The sequence below is a fragment of the Peromyscus leucopus genome, chromosome 4, assembly GCF_004664715.2.
Source record: "Peromyscus leucopus breed LL Stock chromosome 4, UCI_PerLeu_2.1, whole genome shotgun sequence".
In the NCBI taxonomy this organism is placed as follows: Eukaryota; Metazoa; Chordata; class Mammalia; order Rodentia; family Cricetidae; genus Peromyscus; species Peromyscus leucopus.
The window spans coordinates 127810712-127821901 of record NC_051066.1 but is presented as its reverse complement, the minus strand read 5'-3'; the positions used below and the strand labels follow the sequence as shown (position 1 = coordinate 127821901).

General features: G+C 53.3%; 1 protein-coding gene across 1 annotated transcript; it reads right to left on the bottom strand.

Moving 5' to 3' along the window:
- Positions 1-5415: 5415 nt before the first annotated feature.
- Srxn1 (sulfiredoxin 1) lies at positions 5416-10785 on the bottom strand. Its single transcript, XM_028887460.2, has 2 exons — positions 10321-10785; positions 5416-7604 (listed from the first exon to the last, which is right to left on the bottom strand). The coding sequence occupies exons 1-2, from the start codon at positions 10582-10584 to the stop codon at positions 7401-7403; spliced, it is 468 nt and encodes a 155-aa protein (XP_028743293.2). The 5' UTR covers positions 10585-10785; the 3' UTR covers positions 5416-7400.
- Positions 10786-11190: the final 405 nt, after the last annotated feature.

The window sequence follows — 11190 nt, the reverse complement described above, 5'->3', positions numbered from 1 at the left end:
CCAGGACAGGCTCCAAAGCTACACAGAGAAACTCTGTCTTGAAAAACCAAAATCAAACAAACAAAACAAAACAACAAAAAAAGGAGGGCAGCCGCAGCTGGATCTGGAGGGAGGGAGGGAGGGGACACTGGATACCCACCCACACCCCAGGATAGCACTCAGCCATTCCTCGGTTCTCTTTCCTTTTATCTAAGACAACAGCAAACAGATTCAGAAATTCAGGATCAGTGATCCCCTAAGGCACCAGCAAGCCCTCCAAGTCCCTGTGGCTTTCTCTTGAAGATGACACTTGATGTTCTTATTTGTTTGTGTGATTGGTTGGTTGGTTGGTATTTTTCGATGGGGTGTTTCCATGTAGCCCATGCTGGCCTCTTGATCCTCCTGTCTCGGCCTCCTCAGCTGGGACTACAGGCATGGCCTACCATACCCAGTTTCTCTCAGGTTTTTAGAACTGTATTTCTTTCCTTCCCTACCCTTTGGACTCCCGGGAACTGGGCCCCACTGTATGTCCTGTGCTTGGTTGAGTCTCTTAGGGCACTAGCTGCTGAGTGAGGCTCATGCCTTGATATTCCTTTGATCTAGTTCCAGTCATGGGCAAGACCCTGGCTCCACCTTGAAAAACACCTAGATCCTGATCATACTCCATTGCCTGTGGGCAGAAAGGGCGGGGTATCACCTGGGCAGTTATGATGGTGTTTCCTCAGGGTTAAGCCTTGGCCTCTCTTTGAATTCCTCTCAGTAGCCTTAGGCAGGCCACCTCCTCCCACAGCTTAGAGCCACAGAAAGGCTGTGTACTTGCTACTTAGGGGAGAGATCTTCGGGTCAGGGCAGAACCTCTCAATTTTCTGTAAGCCCGCGGGCTGCTGCAGCCCCCTCTTAAGAGTTCTAAAAGTGTCGGGCTTCTGGATAGATCCATTCAGGCCGTGCTTCCCGCTGTGTGCTCATCTGAGCAGGGATAAGACGGGAAGAAATACAGTTCTAAAAACCCAGGAGAGCCTGGGGATGGTAGTCCATGCCTGTAATCCCAGCACCAAGGAGGCTGAGTGGGAAGAAGCAGGAGCACCCTGTGGGGAGAGGGGAACGTTTTATACACGGCCTTCCCGCATAGACAAGGAAACTGAGACTTGGAGAGGTTCTTCTATGTCCAGGGCAGCTGGAAATTGGGTTTTCTCCTCTGTTAAATGAGGAATAAAATTACCCCTGCCAAGGTGATCCTGACAAAGGCGGAAGACAGCCTTAGAACCCCACACTACCACTGACACACAGTAGGCCCCCAGTCGGTGGTTCTTACTGTTCTGAACCGGATGACGCTCGCAAGAGCTGGTAGCTAGTCAGTGGCACGGACATCGGAACCCAGGGCTGTCAATCTGAAGTGACTAGCCACAAAACAAAACAGCGGCCACAGCGACACCATGAACAACGTCAGTGTTTCTCACCCCAAAGCCGGTAACCCCAAGGTGGTGCATTGAGTTGTCAGGTGGCTACACCTGCCTGGCACCCAGGGCCAGCTTTCAGCGCAGAGACAGCAGAGACAGTCGGCTAGGGGCCAGGGAGGCGGCCGGCAGGCGGTCCCGCGGCTGTGTGCGGAGTCCGCGCCTGGAAGACATTACACGGCTGTCGGCCGGGGGGCGTCTCCGGGAGTTCCGGAGGGGGTCCCGGAGGCGGCCGCGCCGGGGAGGGGACAGCCGGCCACAAAGCGTGCTTTGTTCTACCCTCCCCCCGGAGCTGGAACCAATGGATTGGCGGCAGCTGAGGTCATCTGCCAGGCAAAGCCGGGGGTCAGGCTCAGGATGGGGCCCCAGGGCAAGAGTCTCCATGGGCCGCCTTACAGGGCGGAGCCGGCTGGAGCACCCAGGCAGGTGGCTGCTTGTTTGGGGACTCAGTTTCCGATCTGAGCAACAAGGAAAATCATGTCTGTCCTGCCCACTTCTAGGGCTGGCTGTGGGGCTGGATCCTTTATTCTACGGAAGGGCGAATCTGGAAGCAGGTGTGGTGGGTATACCAACCACGAAGCTTGGAGGTCTTCCAGATCCCTTCGAGGCCAGGGCAGTCATAGCCTGTCCTACGATCCCCTCTGACCCAGACTAGGATCCAGTGGAAGCCTGGTGCTCTGGGGAGCAGGGTAGTCATTCAGGGACCACCCAGGGAGGCTATTCTAACTGTAGGCTGATGGGGGTTGAGAATCCTCACCGAGCAGTTGGCAACCAGAGTCCATTCAGTCCCTCACTCCACCTCTGCACGAACTGGTATCTCCCTCTGAGACATGCTGTTAGTGCTGGGCACAATGACCCTGCAAGCTGTCTGTCAAGCTTAGGAAGGCCCAAAAAGTGCCCAAAGTGTATGTATTTTCTTTTTTAAATATTGTATTTTCTTTTTAATTATATGTACATTTGTATGTGAGTATGTGCACTTGAGTACAGGTGCTCTTGGAGGCCAGAAGAGGACATCAGATCCCCTGGAGTTGGGATTACAGGTGGTTGTGAGCTGCCCGGCTAGGGTAAAGGGCTCATAGCTTTCTTTTGTTCTCAACTATGATCATGGTCCAAAAAAAAAAGGGCTGGAGTTAGAAAGAATAGTCTCCAAGCTCTGCCTGGGTAGCATTTGGATCATCTCCTCCGGTGAGGTCACCAATAAGGAGAAACTAGGTAGGAGGCTATGTGTCACCAGGCTCTTATGTTTCTAGGTGTCCAGCCGGTAGAACACAAGAGGACATGTGGGAATTACACGTTGCACAAGCAGCCAGCGGACTCCCAAGTGTCCACTGCCAGGAGAATGGCTGATACATCCTACATCCATACCCTGGAACACCAGGCAGCGATAAAAAAAGATCGGCCTCCCTCCTGTGGGATGTACTTGCTCAACAGCTGTCTGAGGAACACCTGAGGGCTGGGCACTGTTCTCAGCGCTGGGCCCAGGGTAGTAAGCAGGGAAGACCTGCCGGGATCTACATTCTGGTGGGAAGGGAAGACATCAGTGGAGACCGAAGAGAACCATGGAAAGTAATGCAGAAAATCAAATGGAAAGAGAAGAACATGTGGGGGAAGGCCTTCAGAAAAAGAGGCCATGGAGCAGACACCAGCCTGAGTTCTGGAGAGGAGTTCAGCTGCCAGGGAAGGCAGTGGCCAGGGCCAAGAGACGTCAATCTGAAAATAGTGTTTTGAAAAGGGGTGGGTGCTGGAGAGATGGCTCAGTGGTTAAGAGCCCTGGCTGCTCTTAAAGAGGACCGGGGTTCAATTCCCAGCACCTTCACAGCAGCTCACAACTGTTTGTGCCCAGTTCCAGAGGACCGATGACTTCTTCTAGCCTCCGTGAGCACCAGGCACGCGTGTGATGCACAGACATGCACGTAGGCAGAACACCTATACACATAATAAAAGTTAATCTTGGGGGGGAAGGAGTGGGGCTGGAGAGATGGGTCAGTCAGGAGAGTGCTTGCTGTGGAAGCGTGAGGACCTGAGTTAGACTCCCCAAGAAGTCATCTGAAAAGCTGGGTGTGGTTGTGTACACCTGTAATCCCGGGTTGGGGAGGCAGAGGCAGATGGCTGGAGCTTGCTGCCTAGCTGGCCTAGCAGAGTGGGTGAGCTCCAGGTTCAGGGAGAGACCCTACTGGGGCAGCATTTGAACAGTTACATGGTGAGACTCTGTTTCAAAAATAAGGTGGAGGGGACTGGAGAGATGGCTCAGCCCTCAAGAACATGTACTGCTCTTCCAAAGGACGGGAGTTCACTCCTCCCTATCCACATCAGGAGGCTTACAATCACTGATGACGCTAGCTCCTGAGGGATCTGCAGACACCTGCACTCAGATGCACACACAGATACACATAATTTTAAAAAATAAAAGAAAAACCTTTAAATAATAGGGGGAGAGGGGTGACTGAGGAAGATACCTCACATTGACCCCTGACCTCACATTTGATACACACATGCACACACACACACACACACACACACACACACACACACACACGCCTTGCAAAAATGTTCTAGACATGCACGAATGAATACAAATGTGTGTTCTGCAGTAGGCAGACTTCTGGAAGGGCCAAAACTCATTGCATTAAAATTCAAAGCCAGCCAGGTCGAAGATCCATGATGGACTTCAGCCTGCTCCTAGTGTTTTAACTGAAAATATTTAGTTATTTAAGCTTTTGGGGCTTTTTGGGGACAGTCTCATAATGTAGCCCAGGCCTACCCTAAACTTGCAATACTCCTGCCTCACCCTCCGAGGTGCTGGGATCACAGGCATGCACCCATTAATGTCTAATCGTGGTAAAACTGAGAAATTAAGATCTAAATCTGCCGAAGAAGGGTTGCTTCCAGGGCCTTAAGGAGCCCCGAGACCCCTACAAACTACTCTTTCTGAGTGCAGGGGAAGGAACACGTGATATGAGAATCCAGAAGCTCACGGCCCAGCTCGGAGGGGCCCAAAGCTTCTTGCAGGTGCCCCCTCTGTAGAGAAACCCAGCATGCCCAAGGTATGTACAAGTATAGGGGAGGCAGGATGAGCAGCTGCTGAGGACCCGACCAACAATCCCTCCCTCAACCATGCCCTCTGACAGTGCCTTCCTCAAAAACGCTGCTCTGTTCTAGGGACGGGAAAGCAGCGCCACTTGCTGGCGCAAGAGAGAAATGCAGTTCAGTACCAATTGACAGCCACACGGCTCCCCTCTCCCTGTCCTGCCTCTCTCTTATTGAACCAGTATGTCAGCCAAATGCTCTATTGCCAAGCTACATCCCCTACCCCTTTCTAATTTTATGTGGAGTCAGGGTTTCATTAAATTGTTCAGGGTGGCCTGGAATCCGCTGTGCTGCCCGCGAGGGTCTTGATCCTGAACCTGTCATCTGATCTCAGCCTCTCCAGTGCACAGACAGGCGGCCATGCTTGGCTTCCAGCTGCCTTTCTTAAATGACCTGTGCCTCCAGCCCGTCCTCCTGGGGCCGAATGGAGTCTGTACCTGGGTTACTGGCTACAATGCAGTTACCTCCACCCAGCAGGTGCCGGAAGGTTCCTTCACTGGTGACAGTGGTACTTCAAGACAGCACTTTGCAAGAACACCCTCTGCTCGCCTGACCCTGGTCACAAAGTTGGGGCTGCAGAGCCTCTCTGGCCGCTTGGAGAAGCCTCCTGCCAGGGGTGGGGAGTACTCAAGCTGCTCCAGAGCCCAAGCATCCTGAACACAGCCCAAGGGCCCAGCACAAAAAGCAAGCTGCGTCATCAGGTTACAGAGTCCTGGCTGTGACCCTTATCAGCAGCTGCTCCTGAGAACCTTCTAGAAATACATGTTCCTGGGCCCCCAGCTGTTTCTGAGGTCCAGAAATGCATGTTTCTGGGCCCCAGACCCAGGGCTTCAGCTTTAGGGGCAAGGTCCGTCAAACACAACCAAAAATACTGGGCAAAACTATTACATCGTTGTGCGTGTTTTCTTAAATTAAATAAACTTTTATTTTGGAATGACTTTAGATTTACAGAAAAATTGCAGACTAAAGAGTTCCCATATACTCTCCACTCAGCCCACCCCAGCAGTTTGATTGCCCAAACTGGAAGATAACTAAATCTAGACGGAATGAGTTCCTGGTTGACCTGCTAATGCTCCCCCATCCCTTTTTGGTCTTAAGATTCAACCCAAGCACCATGTTGCATTTCTTCTCTTTCAGTTTCATTTGCTGGGACACCCGGTGGGTGGGAAAGCGGTTGTCCTCACTTGAGCTGGGAGAGCAGAAGGTGACACGTGACTGAGCTCTCTGGGAGAGAAGACGCAAGTGCCACCTCTCTCTGCTGCTTCCTCGGCCTTGCCTCAGCCTCCAGGACTCTCGGATTGCAGAAGCCCCTCTGGAATGTCCCATTGCCCACCCCTTTCTGCTAGTGAGTCACCCTTGAGGATGGGGTACCCCGCTCTTGGAGACATCATGCTATGACTTCTTCTAGGTCCCAAGAACAGTAACTTAAGACTGCTTATGGGTGGGAGCGAGACATACTGTCACTTGCCCACCAAGATTCATCTGTGCTGAACGAACAATAGCCCTGTGTTCTTTACAGCTCCTCCTGTTGAGAGCTGGGGTCCATTTGCACCCCTTGAATCTGAGGAATGAACTCAGCAGCAGTGACATTGTCCTGGACAAGGGCTGATGATATCTTGTCACCTTAAAACAAAACAAAACAAACAAACAAAACCCACAAAAACTATGTATGTGGGTGCTTTGCTTGCATATGTATGTCTGTGGACCATGTGTCTGGTACCCACATTGGCTGGAAGAGGGTGTCAGGTCCTCTGGAGCTGGGATTACAGTCATGAGGAACCATGTAGGTGCTCTTAACAGTGAGCCAGTACCTGCCTCGTCACTGTCATGCTCACTGGAACCCTGAGGCCATCTTGAGAGTGAGCCTGAGCCGACCCTCTAGAGGCAACAAGGATGACCAAACCAATCCAGTCAACACGTGCCACAGAAGGAATAAGGTGATCCCAGCCCAGCCAGCGCCAGCTGAGGTGACAGCTGATGGTGGGCTCATGAGCAGGACCAGGCCATACCAGCAGAGCTGCCCTAGGGAGCCTAGCCCCCAAGCGCTCACCCACAGAATCATGGGTAAATGAATACTTTTTTTTTTTAGCTGTTAAGTTTGGGAACGGCTTGTTATGTAGCAAGGGCTAACTGATACATACTTCTCTCCTGCTAACGGGATCCCGATTTGGTTGCAGGGGACACAGGGCCAGTCCCAAGGGATGAACAAGGCAGTCATGCTCAGCTGTGACAGCGTCCCCTTTGCAATTGTGGGTGCCAATGGTGGCTAGCTCTGACCAAGGATTCTGTGCAGATACTCTGAAGGTTTTCCTTTCTGATAGAAGTAGGCCTAGTGGGTTTCTTCCTTGAGCACAGACATCATTCCTAGAGATACGGTAGCCATCTTGTGACCACGAAGTAAGGGGCCATGAGGGCAAGGCCAAAGGATTACCTAGAGGAGGCCCCACCTTCACCGAGCTGTTGACCCAATGCTGTGTGAGTCATCTGTTCCGGGACTCAAGCTATGGGGAAAACAAGCCTCTCTCACTTAAGCCTGGGTGACCTAAGTTTTCCTCTACTTCCTAGTTCATGAAGTGATAGGCTATCATAAAGATAAGAAGGGAACAAGTCCATGTCTCCATGTCCATCTCCTTTCTCACTTCCTCCTCTTGGTACTCCTTCAGGGTCAAGGTCATGACATCTTTTCACATCCAGGGGAGCTGGGCTCCCTTATTCTCGGGCCTGGGGACTAGTGCAGAGGCACCAAGAGGCAGACCGCCCTCCTTAGGAATAGAGAGAACATATCCCTGCTACAGCTTCCGCCCCGCTGGGGGCCACGTGTGTCTTCTGGGCTCCGGAAGGTGGTGCTGCTGTGCAGGGGGTGGGGTGAGCAGGAGGTTTCTACTGCAAGTCTGGTGTGGATGCCCCCAGGTACACCCTCAGGTCTGAAAGGGTGGACTGCACGAGCTTGGCAGGAATGGTCTCTCTCTGTAGCTGCTGGTAGGCCGCATACCGGTGGCAGCCCCCGAAGGAATAGTAGTAATTGCCACCCTGGGCCCCTTTGATCCAGAGGACATCGATGGGGGGCACGCTGTCAGGGTCCTCCTAGAGAGAAAGGTCACAGGGTGAGTGAGCATGGCACTGTGCTGGAGAACGCGCAAAATGGTTTGCTGAGCCAAGCGGAGCTCTTGTAAGGGGCTCAGGCTGGCGGGAGCAGCAGGCTCTCCGCCACCTAGGGGCTCTGCAAGCTGGTCGGGTGGCGCCTTGGCAGCTTGAAAATCAGCCCCGAGAGTATTTCCAGCAGAGCAATGGCAGATGCTGTAAGTGAGGGGCTTCCCCCAAACACTAGGTGCGGAGTATTTATATCCATGTGAACCATCTACCCTGTACCCACTTGTCCACACTTGGGGGACACAGCACAAGCCAGGAGGTGAGGACGGCCTCACCCTGATACGATTTCTGTCCCAGGAACAGAGTGAAGGAGGAAGTAAATAAGGAGGAAGTAAATAATGGCGTGACATATACTGTGAAGACAGTCTCACAGACGACAAGCCAGGAAGGAGGCCACGGGTCTCTCTGAAGTGACAAGAGGCACAGAACCACTGGGGAAGCTACAGATTAGTTTAGAGCCCAAGTGCCGAAGTGCGGCTCCTCTGCAGAACAGCTAGGGACCTGTGCTGTGTAGGTTACCTGCCATGTTCAACAGAGCAGGGCAGTGGGCCAAGTCCGGGAGCTGATACACGGGAGGACTCCCTGGAGGGGCGGCCCTGGGCAGCTGCATATGGCAGGCCTTGTGTTGAAGGTATGATAGGGGTGGGTTCAAGAGTGGTCCCTCTGGATGCTCATTTCCTAGTCTTTAGGACCTGTGAAACCCACCTTACATAGTGGAAATTTGCTAATAGGAGTGGGCTCCTGAAATTGAGAGATTGTCCTGGGTTGCCCAGGCAGGCTGAATGTAACCACCAGGTTCTTTGAAAGCAGAAGGCTGTGGCAAAAGAGGTCACAGTGACCTGAGGTAGGAACCACCAGCTGCTGCTGATTAGAAGATGAGGAAGAGGAAGCCCTCAGCTAAAAGGTTCAATGGTCAACTAGATGAAATCCAGAATCATTTTGGAGGCGGGCCTCTCTGGGCATGCCTGTAGGAGATTGTTTTGGTTAGGTTAATTGAGATGGGAAGATGCACTCACTTTAAGCGGCATCATTCCCTAGGCTACGATCCTGAACTGTATAAAGAGAAGAAAGTGAGCTACATAGATACACTGTGGAGACACAATGTGGAGATACAATGTCTCCAGCCCCTGCCATCCTGACTTCCCTGACATGATGGGCTCTATCTCAGAACTGGGAGCCAATGTAAACCTTGTCGCCCTGAAGTTGCATTTGTCAGGGTGTTTTGTCACAGCAAAGGGAAAAGTAACTAAGACTTCAGGAAATGCATTTTCCCTCAGGGCCTCACGAAGACTGAAAACCGCCTTATTTTAGCTCAATAGACCACACTTTGAGCTGGGCCTGGTGGAGGGCACCCGTGACCCCAGCTCTCCGGAGACTGAAACAGGATGACGAGTTTTAGGCCAGCACAGGCCACACAGGGATACACCCAGTCTTAAAAAACGGCAACAACAAAACACAGCTTTGGACTCCTGTCTTGTTTTAAGCCACCATGTTTGTGGCCACATGGTTAGGTGGCCAAAGCAGACAAGTCCTTGTCTCCACAGAGCCTGTGGCTCCGGCATGGGACAGAGGTGTCTAAACTGGTCATTTAAACCCATCAGGATCCCAGCTGGGCTAGGGGGCACCCAGGTGGCTGGCTGTGAGGTCACAGATGGCCAAGCCCAATAGGGTGGGCAGGGGAGTCACTGACACAGAGAGACTAAGGAGTGAGAAGCAACAAAGAGATTAAAAAACAAAACAAAACAAAACAAAAACTAGGGATGCAGCACACTAGTGGTGTTCCTGCTGAACGTGCCAAGGTCCTGAGTGCATTTCTTAGCAACATGTGCACACAAAAACTCTAACAATGACAAAAAAGGAGGGCATGGCAGCCCTCCCTGGGGTGAGGTAAGTCTATGCAAAGGCCCAGTGGTACTCAGAGAGCATCCCGGGGCTAAGTCCCCTTCTCACAAACTGTCAGCTTGAAGGCAACCGTCAAGGTGGCAAAATCTCTGCTCTTGTAAAATTCATACAGGAAGACAGGGGTGCAAGTTTTAGGACTAAAACATGCTCCCGAGTCTTGGGGCCCACTGCTCAAGAATCTGGAAGAAGAAATAGTAAGTCACATAAGGCTAACCTGACACAAATGTCCTAGTTCTACCGGGACTCTCCCTCCATGATAGACTGACCTTGATCCTCTCCCACTTCCCATTTGAACAAGATCCTCCCAACAGACATGACACACCCAGGTCACTGCCACGACTCTCCTGGCCAGAAGAGACATCAGGATACCCAGGTTGTCTAGGTATAAAGTCTCATTGTATTATCTTGAAAGCGCTTGACCTAGGGAAAGTTGCTTAAAAAACAAAACAAAACAAGACAACCCAGGTTTCCTGTGCCTCAGTTTCTCCTCCGTACAGGAGGAACGGCAGCTACTTCATAGAGCTGATCCGAGAAGCTGAAATCAGATCCGGGGCGACTGCAGCACTTTGGAGTATGTGCGTCACAGATCATTACTTTCATGGCCAAGTCCAAGTGCGGAACCTGAGGCCCAGGGAGGCTCAGCCAGTCGGTCAAGGTCACACAGCCGAAGCTGAGCTCCCGCAGATCCTGGACCCCGACCCTCGCGCCCTCTCTTCCTCGCGCGGGCCAGCAGGCTCCGCGGGCTCACCAGGATCGTGTCCACGAGACTCTGCACCTTGGCCGGGTCCAGTACGGACGGGAGCGGCCGGATGAGCACGCTGATTGGCACGTTGTGCACCGCGGCGATGCAGCCCGAGTGGATGCTGCTTCCCTGAGCACCGCCGGGGTCCCGGCCCTCGGGCGCCCCTGACCCGGTGCCCACCCTGCGGAGCGCTCCACCCGCGCGCATCCCCATACTGTCTGCTTGGAGGTTAGCTCTGCCCGCCTGCTTAACCCGACCGGGCTGTACCATCGGCGGCCGCGGGGGGCGACGGAGCTGCGCTTTCCCGGTCCAAGTGGCTCGGTCCGCAAGGTGACCGTACCCGCCTCCCACGCCGCCCGACCGGAGCCCGGTGTCCCACGTCGACCCAGCTGCCGACTTCCTGCTGCGGCGCCCCGCCACCCCCTCGCGGTGCACGCAGTGGACGCGCCCGGCCGCTGACTCAGGGTGAGTCTGCAAGTCGCGGAGCAGAGTCGCGAGTGACGCACAGAGCGGTGACTCAGGCCCTGAGAGGCAAGGACGCGCGCGGGCGGTTGGACCTGCCCAGCAAGGATGAGTTGGCTCTGAGTGGGAGCTGGGAACAGTGGCCCCCACATGGTAAAGCAGGAGTGTGATGACACACTTCAGAGCCACCCTGCTAGCTGGGAACGATGTCAATCCCATTTTACAGAGGAGGAAACTGAGGCACAGAGAAGTTATGTCACCCCCACCCCTACACGTACATAAGGTTTGGAGCTAACGAGTGGGTGAGCTGAGGCCCAAATCCGGACAGCTTTGCTCCACGGATCGCTCTGGATTCCACCGCGGGCTCCCCTGGGCTCAGGAACAAGAACTAGCCACAGCGCCTTCTGGATCGCG